The sequence below is a fragment of the Ranitomeya variabilis genome, chromosome 4 (genome assembly GCF_051348905.1).
Source record: "Ranitomeya variabilis isolate aRanVar5 chromosome 4, aRanVar5.hap1, whole genome shotgun sequence".
In the NCBI taxonomy this organism is placed as follows: domain Eukaryota; kingdom Metazoa; phylum Chordata; class Amphibia; order Anura; family Dendrobatidae; genus Ranitomeya; species Ranitomeya variabilis.
Window position 1 is genome coordinate 672,156,336 of NC_135235.1, and position 19,791 is coordinate 672,176,126.

General features: G+C 43.7%; 1 protein-coding gene across 1 annotated transcript in view; it reads left to right on the top strand.

Annotated features, from left to right (window-relative positions):
* The window catches only part of LOC143766294 (uncharacterized), a 57,999-nt gene extending 40,310 nt beyond the window's left edge, over positions 1-17,689 (top strand). Inside the window, exon 8 of the mRNA XM_077253860.1 lies at positions 15,491-17,689. Within this exon, the coding sequence (XP_077109975.1) occupies positions 15,491-16,641 (1,151 nt within the window). The 3' untranslated portion in view covers positions 16,642-17,689. The remainder of the gene's footprint in view (positions 1-15,490) is intronic.
* The last annotated feature ends 2,102 nt before the right edge of the window (positions 17,690-19,791 follow it).

Consider the following 19,791-nt stretch of genomic DNA (forward strand, 5'->3'; position numbering starts at 1 on the left):
AATAATCAAATCCAAATATGGTAGAGAGCCTTATGGGCTGTATCAATTGTGAGTCACTATTTGGTCCATTATGTTTGTTTTGAGGGTGATGGTTTTTTGTTTTGTTTTTTTCTAAATTTATACATTTATCTGGCCATCATATGTGTAGGGACCTCTGTGAGGCGGAGATTTATTATACTATAGCTGTGCTGTATATAGAGATATCAGTTACTTGTTATTATATCATTAATGTGTATCTACATTGCTACTCTGCGGTCTAACTGATAGAGGTCACATATTGGAATTTCTACACATAGAGGTAATAGGGGAGTATGTAGGATATTCTTCTATACACACTGTGTAGCTCAGTTTTGTGAGGGCATGAAAGAACATTTGTCATCCTCTGGCTAACAGATGTAAATCATTCAGCTGCGGCAAGAAAAACTAAATCTCCAAGCACTAAAAAATACTCGGAGGACCCCCGAGCATGCTTGAGAAATCTCGAGTAACGAGTACATTCGCTCATCACTAATAAGAAACCAACTTCAGCATCGTGATTTAAGGCTGTTACAAAGGTGCATGAGACTGTTAGGCTAGGTTCACATTGCGTTAAAGCAGCCTGTTCAACGCATGCGTTAAGTGCCGAAATGTGATCGCCCTAGCGCAGATAGAGCATCTGCTAGCTTTATCTGTGCTAGCGGTGACGGACCCGAAAACTCTGCAGCTTGCGTCCGAGGGTCCATCACTCAATGACGGCAAATCGCTAGCGCACACCCATTATGGCATGCGTTGGCGATGCACCCGAAATAGGGGTTAATGGCAGTGTTAACGGACTGCGATACACCGCGTTATGCAGCGGTGTAACACAGTCTGTCTAACGGACTGCCAGAATGCAGTATGAACCCAGCCTTATCTGTGACTTCTTGTTTGCTGATGATTGTGCTCTCATCGCCAGCACAGAGCAACAGATGCAGTATGACATGGACGTTTTTTTCATAAGCTTGCAACAACTTTGGTCTTAACTTCAGGCTTTCTAGTATTGATAATATGTACCAACCTGCTCCAGGAAAACCATACGAGGAGTCACTCATTACGGTGAAGGATCACAATCTCAAATCGGCCAACAACTTTATCTACCTGAGCAGCACACTCTCCCATTTAGTGACCATGAATGCTGAGGTCAACATCAAAATTGCCAAAGCCAACGCTGTCTTTGGGAGAATGCGTAAGAATGTCTGCGAACGGAAAGGTACTCGGCCTTACAACCAAGCTAAGGTCTACACTTGTCTATGCCAGCGAGATATGAACTGTCTACAGCCGAAATGTGAAATGGATCAATCACTTTCACTTGTGTTGCTTCCGCAGAATTCACCAAATCCGTAAGCAAGACAATGACCCCGACAAGGCAATCTTGGAAGAAGCTAGGCTCTGTAGTGTTTACACTCTCCTGACCTCCCAAGCCAGGCGGGCTGGACATGTGGTCAGAATGCCAGAGTCGTTTTCCTAAACAACTGCTGTACGGAGAACTATGTCAGGGAAAGCGAACAGTCGGGAGGTAGAAGAAACATTACAAAGACTGCCTTAAAGCATCCCTCAAAAACCTGGGAGTCGACATCAACTAATGGGAGAAGATTGCCCTTGTACACCTTGGCATGTCAGGATCACCTCAGGAGTACGTGCAACTTGGTGAGTCAGGATCACTACAGGAGTAAGTGCAGCTGAAGATAGGAGACTCTTTGAGGCAAAAAGATAGAGAGCTGTGCGCCAGGCAGAAGAAGTATCTATATCTACTTATATCTTGGAAGTGAGTGAGCCTTCACAACTCGGTTTCGCCTCATCCGTGACCTCTGGACCCACAGCCACCTATCCTCTAAACCCTGAAGTCATGGTCATCTTCGACTATGATGGACAAACAATACTGAGGCTTTCTAAGTGCTTAAAGAGCTTGAAATGCACAGCATAGGGTGAAACAGCCCTGACTCACATCACAAACTCGTCTTCTCCAGCAATGCTCTAGAAGTGCTGAACGGTTATGGAGGAAAACTCGCACACCAGAAGACTTCATCCACTTCAAATTTACCGTATTTTTCAGATCATAAGACACACTTTTTTCCCCCCAAACTTGGGGGGAAAATGGGGGTGCGTCTTATAATGCGGATATACCTTACCCAGTAGCGTTGCTGCAGGCCACAGGCTGGATGAGGGAGTGTCCGGCGCAGCTGGCGGTGCCACAGGGGTGTCGGCGCTGTGGGTGGTGTCCGGCGCTGCGGGGGTGTCGAGTGGTGCTGCCCGGTGGTGCTCATGCTGGTCTCCGTTCGAGCCCGTGGCAGTTCCATGGGTTTCCTCCTGTGCGATGGACTTCGGGAAAATGGCTGCTAAGATCTCGGGAGATGAGATTTCAGCACTGAGATCTCATATCTCATCTCCCGAGATCTCCATCTGCGCATGGAATTGCCGGGGGCTCCACCGGAGACCAGCATGAGCACCGCCAGCCAGCACCGCCCGAGAACCCGCAGCGCCGGACACCCCTTGGCACCGCCAGCAGTGCCAGACACCCCCGTAGCACCGGAGACACCCGCAGCTAATGTCACAGCAGGTACCTGGAGCAAAGTGCATCTTTCTATTTGGAGGACCCAGTGCGTGTTTTTTTTTTTACTATTTGACATGGACAGGTTACCAATTTCAGTGAGAACTGTGGTGACTTTTTAGAGCAGTGTTTTCCAAACTTCAGTCCTTACGGACCCCAACAGGTCATGTTTTCAAGATTTCCTTAGTATTGCACAGGTGATGGAAGTATCAGGAGTTCTCTCACTTGTGCAGCACTATGGAAATCCTGAAAACATGACCTGTTGGGGTCCGTGAGGACTGGAGTTTGGGAAACACTGCTTTAGAGTAATAAACAGTGACCTGGATTCCCTCACAGATTGCAGCTGACAACAGGGGGCAGTCTCTGGGCATATGTATCACTGTAAATAAGTTTTAGGCAGGTGTTGAAAAAAGCTGTAACGTAACAGTGTTTGTTACTGGGAAGCCGCAGCGGTGCGCCACACATTGGAACACCCCTCATCCCATCCTGCACCTCAAGCAGCGGCCCTGGCACCCCGCTTCACCGCAGCCACCACACCCAGTAAGCAATGGATTATAAGGAGCACCACCATTTTATTAAAACAAAAAATTTGTATTTTTTTCCTCAAAGTTTGGGGTGTGTCTTATAATGCGAAAAATATGGTATGTTAAGAACCTATAATTCTACCCTTCACCTCGCCAAACAGACCTACTACACCACCCTGATCTCCTCACTGTCCAACAACCCCAAGAAACTTTTTTACACCTTTCACTCCCTCCTCAGGCCAAAAGCACAAGCCTCTATCACAGACCTTTGTGCTGATGACGTGGCCTCCCACTTTATAGAGAAAATAGATAATATTCAACAGAAAATCTGCTCCCAGCCACTAAGTGCTGTGACTCCCATCCCTCCCTGCATTTCCCCTGGCTCACTCTCCACATTTGATCCCATCACAGAAGAAGTCTCCAGGCTCCTCTCTTCTTCTCGTCCGACTACATGCACTACTGACCCCATTCCCTCACATCTCCTCCAGTATCTCCGGTCGTCACAACTCCCCTAACTACAATCTTTAATCTCTCCCTCTCCTCGGGCATCTTCCCACCCTCCTTCAAACACTTTATCATTACTCCATTATTAAAGAAACCCTCTCTCGATCCATCCTGCACAAATACAGAGCAGTCTCCAACCTCCCCTTAATCTCTAAACTCTTGGAGTGCCTGGTCTACACCCGCCTTACCCGTTACCTCTCCACTCACTCTCTCCTAGACCCTTCACAGTCCGGTTTCCACCCCCTACATTTGACAGAAACTGTACTCATCAAAGTGACCAATGACCTTCTGACAGCAAAGTGTAACGGTGACCACTCTCTGCTAATTTTTCTCGACCTCTCTGCAGCTTTTGACACTGTGACCACCATCTCCTACTCTCTAGTCTCCAGTCACTAGGCATTAAGGATACTGCCCTCTCCTGGTTCTCATCCGATCTTTCTGACAGCTCCTTCAGTGAGTGTTCTGTTCGCTGGCTCCACTTCATCTCCTCTTCCTCTCACTCTCACAGTCGGGGTACCTTAGGGCTCAGTCCTTGGGCCACTTCTCTTCTCTCTCTACACGGCCCCAATTGGACAGACCATCAGCAGATTTGGCTTTCAGTACCATCATTATTGCTGATGACACACAACTATATACATCATCTCCTGACCTTACTCCTGCCCTACTACAAAACGCCAGTGACTGTCTGTCCGCAGTCTCTGACATCATGTCGACCCTCTATCTGAAACTCAACCTCTTCAAAACTGATCTTCTTCTGCTCCATCTACTAACCTACCTAAATCTGACATTTCCCTCTCCGTGGGTGGTACCATAATAACACCCCGGCAGCAGGCGTGATGCCTGGGTGTTTTGTTTGACACCAATCTCTCCTTCACTTCCCATATACAATCTCTTGCCCACTCGTGCCGCTTACACCTAAAGAACATCTCTAGAATCCACCCTTTTCTCACCATGGAAACAACAAAAACCCTCACTGTTGCCCTGATCCACTTCCACCTGGACTACTATAATTCTCTATTAATTGGCCTCCCCCTCACTCGACTTTCCCCTCTCTAATGATTTTACATCTGCTCATTTTCTCCCCATTTAGGTCTTTACAATATCGGACCATATCAGTGGAAACATTTCCTGATTCATCTGTTTAGGATGGGCAAGGACAGGGATAAGATGGAGGAGATGATATTACACCTCACCCTAGAGATCCTCTTCTGGCTTACTGGAGAGGTGAGAGATTCTGATGACATCACATTACATCATTCTTATCTATGGGAATAACAGATGGGCAGAACTGGAGAGGTGAGGACTCTGGAAATGTCTGTAGTGAGATTTATTAATGTGTCGCTCCATAAACAGGATTACACAATAGTGAAGAAGACCTCTAGTGAGCTCTGTCAGGACCCTGTGTCTGAGGGATGGGAAAGACCCCTGAGTCCAATCACTGGGCCTTCACCTCACCCCCTGATACATGAGGACATCAATGACCAGAAGATCCTAGAACTTACCTACAAGATGGTTGAGCTGCTGACTGGAGAGGTGACACTGGTGGGAATGCTGGGACATTATATAGTAACGCTATGAAGGGATCGGGGTAATGACGGTATCATTGTATGTGTCAGGTTCCTATAAGGTGTCAGGATGTCGCCGTCTATTTCTCCATGGAGGAGTGGGAGTATTTAGAAGGACACAAAGATCTGTACAAAGACGTCATGATGGAGGTTCCCCGGCCCATCACATCACCAGGTAATAGACAGGACTAAATACACACGGCCTGTAATTACCTTATTTTTTGGACTATAAATAAGATGCACTGGACCATAAGACGCACACCAAGTTTTGGGGTGGAAAATAGCAGAGAAAAGATTTTTATGAGATGGGGGTTTGTCTTATTGTTTGAATTTTAAATTATGCTTAATGTCTATTGTCTGTACAAGTCCCCTGTAAAATGTAAAGTGCTGCAGAATATGTTGGCGCTATAGAAATAAAATTATTATTATAATGTATCTTACCTGAGGGCCGGCAGTGGTACAACGGGGTCACAGAAAGCATGGTCCCTTCCTCAGGAAGCCGGCAGCGGCAGAAGTGGTTCAATGCTGCTGTCCCGAGTGCGATGCTGCGGGTCCTATGTCGGTGGTGAGGCAGAGCATGGAGCAGGAGCTTGGAGATCTCGGTGGCCATTTTCCTGAAGCCAAGAGATATCAATCTGCGCTCGCGCAGCCTCCGACGGCCAATTTCCTGAAGCCTCTGGCGGCCCACGGCTTCAGGAAGATGACCGCAGGGAAACCTGTGATGCACTGGACTCTGATCACCATGGACACCAGGCCGCGGCGTCGACACATTTCTGCTGCCGGCATCCTGAGGAAGGGACCCTGCTCAGGTACACTCCGCACCGCCCACTGCCGAAGCATCGCCACACCTATGCACTGCCACAACCCCCCAGGAAGCCTGCGTTCGCACTATAAGACGCACCCCCCATTTTCCTCCCAATTTTTTTTGGGGAAAAAGTGTGTCTTATAGTCCGAAAAATACGATATCTGTATGTAAGGAATAAATTCAGTCCCTGTATGTGTTTCCTCTAGTACTGTTCAATAAGTTATATTCTAGGCATTTACTTGTAGCACTAACTTTGTTTGAATTTTTAAGGCTTTGTATTGTTTTTTTCAACTGTATTTTCTTAGTATACAGTGGTGTGAAAAAGTGTTTGCCCCTTTCTGATTTCCTATTCTTTTACATGATTGTTGCACTTAAATGTCTCAGATCACCAAACAAATTTAAATATTAGACAAAAATAACACAAGTAAACACAACATGCAGCTTTTAAATGAAGGTCTCTATTAAAGGAAAAGAAATCCAAACCTGCAGGGCCCTGTGTGAAAAAGTGATTGCCCCATAAACCTAATAACTTGTTCGGCCAACCTTAGGCTTCTTTCACCCTTCCGTCTTTGTAGTCCCGTCGAGATAAGTCGTTTTTTGAGAAAACAGGATACTGCAAAAAAATTTGCAGGATCCTGTATTTTCTCATAGACTTGTATTAGCGACATATCTCGACGGATGGCCACATGTTTCGTCCGTCATGCACTGGATCCTGCGGAATTTGATGGCCCGTCTTTTCCAAAAAACGGTCCATGAAACGTTTTTTGTCTGCAGTGGAAAAACGTTGCCCGACGCCTCCTGCAGCATACGTCGTTCCACAGAACGGGAGGCTATGGACACTGTGCAACGCAGGAATCCAGTGACTGATGCAATTTTTACTTCTGAGCATGCCTGGAAGCATATTCCAACCCCGGGTCAGTCTCTCTCTCTCTCTTCTCTCTCTCCTCTCTCGTCCCGGAAATTTCTCCATTGAAATTCACACAATCATGTGTGTGACGCATCCGTCAAAACAGTGGATGCGTTACACATGTTTTTCACTATTTGCACGACGTCCGTCGATATGTCGCAACAACACATGACGACGCTCGCCAGCAGACAGAAGTGAAAGAGGCCTTAGCAGCAACAACTGCAATCAAGCATTTTTGATAACTGGCAATGAGTCTTTTACAATGCTCTGGAGGAATTGTAGCTGCTCATCTTTGAAGGATTGTTCTAATTCAGCCACATTGGAGGGTTTCCGAGCTTGAACAGCCTGTTAAGGTCACACAACAGCATTTCAATCAGATTAAAGTTAACACTTTGACCACTCAAAAGTTTTCATTTAGTTTTTCTTAAGCCACTCAGAGGTGGAGTTGCTGGTGTGTTTTGCTCATTGTCTTGCCGCATAACCCAAGTACGCATCAGCTTGAGGTCCCGAACAGATGGCCTGACATTCTCCTTCAGGAGTTTTTTACCACAGCAAGTCTTCTAGGTGCTGAAGCAGCAAAATAGCCCCAGACCATCACATTACCGCCACCATATTTTACTCTTGGTATGATGTTCCTTTTCTGAAATGCTGTGTTACTTTTACACCAGATGTAATGATTAAGCTTTTGTCTCATCTGTCCACAGAATAGTCTCCCAAATGTTTTGGGGATTATCAACATGTTGTCTGGCAAGCTGAGACAAGCCTTTATGTTCATATTGCTCACTGGTTTTTCTCTTGGAACTCTGCCATGCAGACCATTTTTGCCCAATTTCTTTCTTATGGTGGGTTCATGAACACTGACCTTAACTGAGGCAAGTGAGGCCTGCAGTTCTTTGGACGTTGTTTGGTCTTTTGTGATCTCTTGTATGAGCCGTCGCTGCACTGTTGGGGTAGTTTTGGTTGGCCAGCTACTTTTGGAAAGGTTCACCAATGTCCATGTTCTTCTGGTATGCATGGCCCCCTCATCCCTATCCTGGAATGCATGGCCCCCTCATCCCTATCCTGGTATGCATGGCCCTCTCATCACTATCCTGGTATGCATGACTCCCTCATCACCATCCTGCTATGCATGGCCCCCTCATCACCATCTTGGTATGCATGGCCCCCTCATCACCATCCTGGTATGCATGGCCCCCTCAGTACCATCCTGGTATGCATGGCCCCCTCAGTACCATCGTGGTATGCATGGCCCCCTCAGTACCATCGTGGTATGCATGGCCCCCTCATCACCATCGTGGTATGCATGGCCCCCTCATCACCCTCCCGGTATGCATGGCCCCCTCATCACCATCGTGGTATGCATGGCCCCGATCCCCATAATGGTATTCATGACCCCCGTGAGAAAAACATAAGCCATTCTACTTACCTTTCCTGCGCTCTTTTGCAGCGTCCTGTTCTGATGCCAGCAACTGATTTATGCTTGTAAGCAGCACATGGCAGGGACGTCATGCTCTGTTTACAAGCCGAGGACAGCTGCCGGAATATTCAATGCTCCCCGCACTCGGGACTATGGGCGTGTGGAGCAGTGAATATTAGTTTCTCTTTAATAGCGGGCATAGTGGCCGCAGCCACCGGCTTTCTGCAGCAGCCGGGCGATCACGTGTGCCCCTACTAAAGGGAATGAATATTCACTGCTCTCCATTTCCATAGGCAATGAGAGCAGTGAATATTCATTCCCCTTAGTAGCGGGCACATTTAGTCATCTGGCCACTGCGGGAAGCCGGCAGCTGGGTGATCATGTGTGCCTGCTATTAAAGAAAATTAATATTCACTGCTCTCCAACCCCATAGTCCCTCCCAGCTCTCGGTGCCGAATTCAGTACATAGAGGTGGAAGAGACTATGGGCATGGGGAGCAGTGAATATTAATTTCTCTTTAGCAGCGGGCACAGGGGTTAGCCAGCAGCCGGCTCTGCCTCCTATGACCCGCTGTTCCGCCGCTGCCTCTCCCCACCTCCCCATCTACAGGCGGTACATCTGAACTTTAAGACGCACCCCCCATTTTTCTGCTAATTTTTGGAGGAAAAAAGTGTGTCTTATAGTCCAAAAACTACGATAAATATTTGTGAAGTGTAAAGGAAATAATAGATGTTTTTTAAATTATTTTTCAAATAAAAATTTAAAAATTGTGACGTGCATTTGTTTTCAGCCCCTGTCGTCTCATACCCCTAAATAAAATTCTGAGTGACCAATTACCGCCAGAAGTCACATCATTAGTAAATGGAGTCCCCCTGTGTGTAATTTTTTGGTGTTATCATTCATATTCTCTGAAAAAAGGTCAAGAAAGCAAAAATTCTGCCTGGGTATGTAAACTTTTGAGCACAACTGTACCATGCTATGGTTACTGCTTTCCAAATGCTTCCTGACCTGTAGATCTGAATTTGTATCTGGTCTTTTTGGCAAAACCAGATCCAGCAGATTACCTCCCCTGATTGGTTCATCAACCAGCTGAGAGAGGTTATTGTCCTGAATTGTGGATAAGAAATTGTAGCTTTTAGCACAACTAGAAGATTCTATGTCTCAATGAATGTCTCGATAGTTAAAATCCTCCATTATCAGAACCCTATTACTGTTTGATGGTTTACTGCCCTTTTAATTTGTTGCAGCATTTCATCCTCTACCTGATCAGCTGTATTAGGAGGCTTGTAGCAAACTCCAATTAGCAGCGTTCCATTATTGCCATCCCCATGTAAATTTACCCATAGTAACTCTACATTGCTGTAACTCCCCCCAATGTCTTCATTGAGTACAGGTTTTAATGTGGATTTTATGAAGATGCACACCCCTCCATCCTTTTTTATCTTTCCTGTCCTTACTAAAAGTAGTGTAACTCTCTACATTTGTTACCCATTCATAGCTCTCGTCAAGCCAGGTTTCCCACCACATCGTATTCTGTGACCGTCATAAGGGTCTCCAGTTCATCCATTTTGTTTGCTAGACTGCTTGCATTTGCCAGCAGACATTTAATATTACTAGCACATTTGTTACTCTTACTCAGCTCCCTCCTTTCCTTGCATATCCCAGCCCCCTAAATCTTCATTTACTCCTACTGCCTCCCTCTGTCTGTCTACTCTATCTATCCCCTTATTAGCATAACTACCTTCCCTCCCCCCAGATCCTAGTTTAAAAGCTCCTCCATCCGTCTTACCATTTTTCCACAAGCACAGCTGCACCCTCCCCATTGAGGTGCAGCCGGTCCCTACCGTAGAGCCTGTAGCTGACAGAGAAGTCGGCCCAGTTCTCCAGTAACCCAAACCCTTCCTTCCAGCACAAATTTCTAAGCCACTTATTTAGCTCCCTCTGCCTATCTAGTGATTCTCGTGGCACTGGCAGTATTTCTGAAAATACCACCTTGGAGATCCTGGCTTTCAGCTTCTCTCTTAGTTCCCTGTAATCATTGTTAAGGACCTTCCACCTTCCTCTAGCTTTGTCATTGGTACCGATGTGTAACATGACCACTGGTTTTTCCCCAGCCCCACCCAGCAATCTGTCATCTGCAATATGTCGAACCCAAGCACCCAGTAGACAACACACTGTTTGGCATTCACGGTCTCAGTGGCAGATGACCCTGTCTTATTATTGAGTCCCCTATCACCAACATCTGTCTGGTCTTTGCTGCACTCCTATTTCCATCCTTCCTATAGAAGTCGTTTTCCTGGTTGCCAGGTGCAACATCCTGCTGCAGTGATCCCAGTCATAGGCATGCATTCCTAATATCAGCCAAACAGGCATATTTACTAGGTTGTGCGAGATTAGGACTGGGCTCCCTGGCACTTTTCCACCTACCCCTTCTTGTAACATTTACCCAGCTGCGTACTTGTCTGTCTTGATCTTCCACCCTCCTCCGTATCACTGGCCCCAGCCAGCGCAAGCTCAGTGGGCGCTAATCTGCTCTCTAGGTTTGCAATGCTCCTGAGTGTTTCAAGCTGCACATTTAGATCCATTACCTGGGCTTCCAAACATGTAGCTAGAAGTGATGAGCAAGTATACTCGTTGCTCGGGTGATCTCCAAATATTTGTTAGTGCTCGAAAATTTTGTTTTTGTTGAGGCAGCTGCATGACTTACAGCTGCTAGCCAGCCTGAGTACATGTGGGGGTTGCCTGGTTGCTAGGGAATCCCCACATGTAATCAAGCTGTCTAGCAGTCTCAAATCATGCAGCTGCTGCGACTAAAACTAAATCTCTGAGCACTAACAAATACTCGAAGACCACCCGAGCGTGCTCGGAAAAACCCGAGCAACGAGTATACTCACTCATCACTAGTAACTAGCTGACATCGAGCACAGACATATTCACCTTCAAACAGCTGTTCAAGGCATGCATACATCTCACAAGATGCACACCTGGTGGCATTGTCCATGGAGATAAACCATACTGATAAAAGCAGAAAAAACAAAACAATGAAAGCTAGTAAAACTATGCTTTTGTGTTAAACTATGATATTGAGCTTAACTATGGACTTATCTGCAGCCTCGAATTTAACAGCCCTCTCTCCACTCAGCAACCCTCGCTTAGAGTGTCTGGAACTTGTAGTCCACTCAGCAGCACAGGTTTTCCTGTTAGAAAGTTCTGGAACAAACAGTTGTCTCACAGGTACCTGATCACATGCACCAATCACAGCCTTCCCCCTTTTTTTTTAATTAAACTAAACCCACCCCCAGACATACAACACAGTTAATTCCCAACAATTACAACAGTTACACAGTTGTCACAACTATGATATTGCGTTTAACTATTAACTTATCTGCATCCTCTGACTTAACAGCCCTCTCTCCGCTGAGGAGCCCTCGCTTAGAATGTCTGGAACTTGTAGTACACTTAGCAGCACAGCACAAGTGTTCCTGTTAGAAAGTCCTGTAACAAACACTTACCTTATCGTAGACTCCACAAATCTGGCCTTTATGGAAGAGTGACAAGAATCCATTTTTCCAAGCCATTTGCAGTTTGCAAAAAGCCATGAAGGAGACACATCTAGCTTGTGGAAGTAGGTGTTCTGGTCTGATGAGAGTAAAGCAGAACATGTTGGGCTAAATGCAAAATGCTATGTGTGGTAGGAAAAATAATACTGTACATGACCCTGAAAACACCTGCACTGTCATACACAGTGGTGACACTATCATGCTGTGGAGAGGTTTTTTCTTAAGTAGGGACATGGGTAGTTGGTCAGAGTTGATGGGAAGATGAATGTAACTAAATGCAGGGTAATCTTGGAGGAAAACCTGTTAGAGGCTGCAAAATACTTGAGACTGGAGTGTAGGTCCAGCAGTACAACGACCCTAACCATACTGTCAGTTCTACAACCCCTGTCAAAAATTATGGAATCACCGGCCTTGGAGGATGTTCATTCAGTTGTTTAATTTTGTAAAAAAAAGACGATCAGACATGGCACAAAACTACAGTCATTTCAAATGCCAACTTTCTGGCTTTAATACATTTTGTCAGAAAAATATTTGTGAGATCAGATGCTGTTGTTGGACAAGAGGGCTGGGCTCGTAATCTCCATCTAGTTTATCTCAAAGATGTTTGATTGGGGTTAAGATCAAGGCTCTGTGCAGCCAGTAAAGTGTTTGCGCACCAAACTCCCTCATCTATACTTCTATGGCCTTTTCTTTGTGCACTGGAGCATAGCCATTGAGAACTGAAAATGGCGTTCCCAAAACTGCTTCCACAGAGTTGGAAGTATTCAGTTGTCCAAAATGTCTTGGCATATTGAAACTTTAAGATTTCCCTTCATTAGGATTAAGGAGCTTTATTAAAGCCATTCATTTTGGAAATGGACACTTTTTTGTTGGGTTTGGCCATTTTCCAATAAAAGGGTAGTAAAGGGAAGAAACGAAAATGCTCTGCGATCTGTCAGTCAAAGTGCCAGGGTGTGCTTATATCTGCCACCATCAGTGCCATGAATGGTGACTGTAGCCGAAATAGCATGCATGTATGACTGAAAGCCAGCGGCTCCTGGGAGAAATAAAGTTAATTTTCTCCCAAGTGTCACACTTTCAGTATAGAGGCTGGGTGTCTTCTTAAATTTTCAAAACTACCTTCAATCAGATTCCTCATAAAAAACATTAGCTCCTATTTGACATTTCACCTGTATTTGCTCTATATCCTCAATTCCTGCTGCTGGGATCACGTCACAGGGCTCCAATTATCAAGGAAAATACTTTATAAACTTTTATTAAACAAAAAAGGGTATAATCATTCATTTGAAGTAAACCATTGGAGGGAAACTTATGTTTTTATTTATCTTCATCAATTAAAAATTATCTGATTTCTTAACCAGGGTGGATTGATTTAAATCACGCCGATTTAAATCATGATTTAAATCACGATTTAAATCAAAAGATTTTTTTCTATTTAAATCGGATCGATTTAAATCATGATTTTAATCATGATTTAAATCACTGATTTAAATCAAAAGGTTTTTTTTAATATAAATCACGATTAAAATGAGAAGTGAGAGCAGTGCGCATGTGCGCCCATAGTTACACGGACGAAACTAGGGGCAACGATCTAACGCCAGGGTGAGGGGGGGACCCCAAAGTAAGTAAAAATCTTTTTTGTTTTACTATATGGCAATAGGTAGGTGTTTAAAAGCAGCATGTCTTAATTGTATAAACTATTAATAGCCTCCACATTTTGTTCATACTGCCCCTTTAATTCCACACTTCTAGCTTGGTTTCACTTTTGGTTTAGTTTCTTTTTCCATTCAGTTGACATGCCCAAACTTGTTGGATAGTCAGCATCCTACAGAAACCTCTGGAAGAGCATGGCATTGTGAATGTTACACATATACAGCCTTTATTCTACTGAGTTAAACAACTCAGCTTTATCTCATGATGGAAGAACCTTTGGATGGTAAAATATTTTCCTCAAAAAGCAGTTTATTGAAAAAAATCCGATTTAAATCAAAAAAATCCGATTTAAATCAAAAAAATCCGATTTTTTTGATTTTTTTAAAAAAACATTGATTTTTATCCACCCTGTTCTTAACCCTTAACTCAGTATAATGTACAGTACATGATTGTGGAGGTGATCATGTGTGGCAAGGGCTCAGGAGCTGAGCTCCTTCCACAAGTGACATATACAGATGCTTCTGGTGATGTGCTTCGGCCATCGGTGTTAACCTTTTAAACAACGCTGAAAAATCTCTTGACAGCTGCATCTAAGTGGAACATGTCACTGCTCGCATAGACTGGCTCTAATTGGAGCCTTGTGACGTGATCTCAGCAGCAGAAACTGAGGATATGGAGCGAATACAGGTGAAATATCACATAGGAGCTAATGTTTTTTTATTTCATGTTGCTTTAACCCTTTTTATTTCCCCCCTTTGATATTTAAAGTAGAACATTACAGTAATTTAGTGCTAACCAAGAGATATCTTGGAGACAGGAATGGGAGGATCGAATTATTGAACATGTAGTGCTTAGATCTCAAAATTACAAAACAGATTTGGTATACCGTATTTTTTGCATTATAAGACACACTTTTTTTTCCCCAAAATGTTTGGGGAAAATGGGGGTGTATCTTATAATGCGGATATACCTTATCGGCGTGCCGCTGCGGGTGTCCCAGTGGCAGTGCTGTGCTGTGTCCCGGTGGCGGTGCTGTGCTCTGTCCCCAGTGGCTGTGCTACGCTGTGTCCACTGTCCACGGTGACGGTGCTGCGCTGTGTTCCTGGTGCTGCGGGGTGCTCTGCCGACATTTTGTGAAAGGCCAGAGCCCCCCGCAAGTTCTTCCATGGTTTCCTGTGCGGCGGCGGACTCCGGGAAAATGGCCGCCGGGAGTCGGCACATGCGCAGATCAAGATCTCGGCACCGAGATCTCGGGAGATGAGATCTCAGTGCTGAGATCTGCCGACAACTTGCGGGGGGCTCTGGCCTTTCTCAAAATGTCAGCAGAGCCCCCCGGAGGACCGGGGACACAGCGCAGCACCGCCACCATGGACAGTGGACACAGTGCAGCACCTCCACTGGGGACACAGCGCAGCACCACCACCGGGACACAGCACAGAACCACCACCGGACATCCGCAGTGGTGTACCGCACTTTGGAACACCCCCCTCATCCCAGCCTGCGACAATGCTCCACTCTTGCCTCCTCCAGCAGCGACCCTGGGACTGTCGCTTCACCGCAGCCACCACCCCCGATAAGCAATAAAGACACATGGATTATAAGAAGCACCATCATTTTATTAAAAAAAGTTTTTTTCCTATTTTTCTCATGAAAATTTGGGGTGCGTCTTATAATCTGAAAAATACGGTAATTTGTTTTCCTAATTTAACTTTTGATTTTATGGCTAAAAAGTCAGTTTAATTCAAGGTATTATTGAAAACAATAATAACATTGTATTTATTTTTGCAGATGACTATACCAGGAGTCCAGATGGACATCTGATGTCTTCAAATTTTAAAACAGATGATCACCATTTTATACATGACACATTTGAAGAACATATCATTGTCCCAGATATACCTCAAACCCATTGTACGAAAGATCTGTCTTTTGATGTTTTTAAAAAAGTCCACAATTCTAATTTATCACAGAATTTTAAGCTAAATGAAGGTTACAGAATGGAAACCACTCATACAGGGGAGAAACCATTTTCATGTCCAGAATGTAGGAAATGTTTTACCCGGAAATCAAACCTTGTTGACCATCAAAAAGTTCACACACAGGAGAAGCCGTTTTCATGCCCCCAATGTAATAAATGTTTTGCTCGTAAATCAAACCTTGTTGACCACCAAAAAACTCACACTGGGGAGAGGCCGTTTTCATGTCCAGAATGCGGTAAATGTTTTATTCAGAAATCAGATCTTATTATACATTACAGAATTCACACAGGGGAGAAGCCATTTTCATGTCCAGAATGTGGGAGATGTTTTATTCAGAAATCAGATCTTTATAAACATCAGAGAAGTCACACTGGGAAGAAGCCATATTCATGCTCAGAATGTGGGAAATGTTTTAGTCATATATCACGACTTGTTACACACAAGAGAATTCACACAGGTGAGAAACCATTTCCTTGCCCAGAATGTGAAAAATGTTTTATTCAGAAATCAAATCTTATTGAACACCAAAAAATTCACACAGGAGAGAAACCATATTCATGTTCTGGATGTGGGAAATGTTTTACTCAAAAATCACATCTTAATATCCATCAAAAAACTCACATAGGGGAGAAGCCATTTTCATGCCCAGAGTGTGAAAAATGTTTTACTCGGAAAATAACCCTTGCTAACCATCGAAAAATTCACTCTGGGGAGAATCCATTTTCATGTTCAGAATGTGGGAAATGTTTTATTCAAAAATCAGATCTTGCTAGACATCAGAAAATTCACACAGGGGAGAAGCCATTTTCGTGTTCAGAATGTGGGAAATGTTTTATTCAGAAATCAGATCTTGTGGACCATCATAAATCCCATACAGGGGAGAAACCATTTTTATGTTCAGAATGTGGGAAATGTTTCAACCAGAAATCAGATCTTGTTAGGCATAAAAGATCTCACACAGGGGAGAAGCCATACTCCTGCCTTGAATGTGGGAAATGTTTTACTAGGAAATCAACTCTTGTTGACCATCAAAAAATTCACACAGGGGATAAACCATTTTTATGTTCTGAATGTGGAAAATGTTATTCTCAAAAATCAGATCTCGTTAAACATCTAAAGAAGCCACACAGGGAAGGAACCTTTTTCATGTTGAATATCTGAAATGTTTAACTGGTAAAACAAGTCTTGCTGACCTGCAGAAAACTCACACAGCAGATAAATCATTCTTGCATTCATAATTTTGGTAAATGTTTTAATCATTAACCATATCATGTTGGCACACGAGACACACGGGAGAAGGCATCAATATGTACCAAAAAGTGAAAATTGTTTTTTCCACAAGTCAGCTCCAATTGCTCAAGCAAGAATTGTTAAGGGACAGAAGCACTTTCCTTTTTTAAGCCTATTTGGTTAACAAATAGTACAAGTAAAAAGTTACAAAACAGTCAAAATCACATTTCATACAAAGGCATAAATTATTGTGAATCTGTCTGACCATTCCAGGCACCACCCTCTTTCACTAAACTTCGCTCACATTTGAGATAAAAAATTTGAAGTCACAAAATGTTTGCACAACTAAGGTTTGTGTTGCACAAAAGTTTTCTTGCACAATGTGTTTGATTAATTTCCCCTATCACCAATCTGGGGCTGCCCTTTATATTAAGTATAACAATTGGCTGCTGCAAATTAGTGAATTTTCAAAATAGAATCAAGTATTAAAACAGTTCACAAAGTACCCCAAAACTGACCAATTTTGCAACAAAGTTTGGGCAAAAATTCCGGGTTGTGTGATCCCACAACCCCCCTCGGCCACTCTTGAGGTGAAAATGAGATCTATCGAAAAGTGCTGCATCTTTCATAAACTGTTTCTAAATTGGAACTACTGTAAAGATATTACCATTGGTAACAGCTTTAAGTGGCAGCGCTGGTTCAGTGGAAAGAGCAAAATTTTGCTTGAGATACTGCTCTGTAAACTGGGACCTCACAACCGATAAATTCAGGACGACTTTGCTAGAAAGTTGAGCCCTTTTGGGGACATTAGGGTCACTTTATAAAGGTTTTGAAACTGAATTATATTTAGAAAATGCACCTGTTTTATTAACTAAAAAGGGCACCCCTGGCTTGCAGATAGGCAATTTAGTTATTTAAGTATTTCATATTATAATTAATTACATTTCAAAAGGTGTTGTTTTGTTAATAAATGCTTGCTTTTAAAATACATATTCTTTGGGCTCTGTTTCTCTTGTATTTAGATGTGATGATTTTGCCTCCAGATCCTCTGCCGTTGAGGCACAACTGGTAGGAATTTTGTACATACACTATGCATCCTAGATACGTGGAATTTGTTAAAGACACTGTCTGTTTTTGCAAACTACCCTTTCGTAGGGCATAATTGTGATTAAAAAGCAAAGAAAAGTCGGAGGGATTGTATATGTCTGATATCCACGTGATTAATTTTTAATGAGGCTACCAGTGAACCTTTACTAGAATTTGGACTTTAGGTGTAGAAGACAACATTGAGGTTGTTTTTTATATCTCGGTGAAGAGAAAGCAACATTTATGACACCTATGTTGGTGTTTTCTGGATTTAAAGGGAATCTGTCATCAGGTTTTGCTACCTAATTTGAGAGCAGCGTAATACAGTTGTGCTCATTTTTTCAGAGAATATGAATAACACCAAAACTGTTTATCCACTCATGGTTAGTGGTTGGGTGAAGCCATTTATTGTCAAACTACTGTGTTTTCTTTTTTTAAATCATAATGACAACTGAAAACATCCAAATGACCCTGATCAAAAGTTCACATACCCTGGTGATTTTGGTCTGATAACATGCACAGAAGTTGACACAAATGGGTTTGAATGGCTACAAAAGGTAACATCCTCACATGTGACCTGTTTGCTTGTAATCAGTGTGTGTGCATAAAAGCTGAGTTTCTGGGATTCAGACAGACTTTCATCCAGCCTCTGGCGTTTCTGGGTCATGGGGAAAGTAAAAAAATTGTCAACGGATCTATGGGAAAAGTTAGTTGAACTGTATAAAACAGGAAAGAGATACAAAAAGATATCCAAGGAATTGATAATGCCAGTCAGCAGCGTTCAAACTGTGATTAACAAATAGAAAATCAGGGGCTCTGTAAAAACAAAACCATGGTCAGGTAGAGCAGCAAAAACTTCATCCACAACTGGCAGAGAAATTGTTCTAGATGCAAAGAAAACCCACAAATAACATCAGCTGAAATACCGGACTCTCTGAAAACTAGCAATGTGGCTGTTTCAAGATGCACAATAATGAGGCACTTGAAGAAAAATGGGCTGCATGATCGAATCACCAGAAGAAAGCCATTACTGCGCAAATGCCATAAAGTATCTCGCCTATAATATGCTAAACAACACAGAGACAAGTCTCAGAACTTCTGGAACAAGGTAATTTGGAGTGATGAGACAAAATTTAACCTTTTGGCCACAACCATAAACTTACATTTGGAGAGAGGTCAACAAGGCCTATGATGAAAGGAACACCATTCCTACTGTAAAGCAAAGAGGTGGATCACTGATGTTTTGGAGATGTGTAAATTACAAAGGCACAGGAAACTTGATCAAAGTTAAAGGAAAGATGAATGCAGCATGTTATCACCAAACAATGGAGGCAAATTTGCAATCATCAGCCCGGAAGCTGGGCATCGGACATACTTGGACATTCCAACATGAAAACGATCCAAAACGCAAGGCCACGTCAACCTGTCATTGGTCACAGCAGAGCAAAGTGAAGGATCTGGAGTGGCCATCTCAATATCATTGAGCTACTCTGGCTAGATCTCAAGTGCGCAGTTCATGCTAGACAGTCTAGGAATTTATAGGGAAACAAAACACGTGAGCACAGCCGCTAAGGTGCACGGGTAGGCTCCCAAACCATATACGTGAATATACAAAGAACCCGGCACTCAACTTAAACTGAGAATTTTTTTATTCTGTAGTACGAGCAAAACGTTTCGGCCTGGTCTGGCCTTCGTCAGTTACGTACTATGAGAGGACTGAGGATCCACTCAGTAAGTCGGTTGGATATGTAGTTAAACACTGGAGGATTATGTCCGTTGTGGAAAGAAAAGAGGAAGCAGCACATCTGAATGCTGGTGCAGTGCGGGTCCTGACGCGGTGTCCACTAGGACTAGGAACGGGTAGCTGAGATGGCCCAGGAAAATGTCCAACAAATGCAGGCAGAGAAGATGACAGGAACTGCAGGTGCAGACAGGACAGATGAGCACAGGTGAGTGCAGCTGGCTCAGCTGCCGTTGAGGTAAGCACTGGCGGGA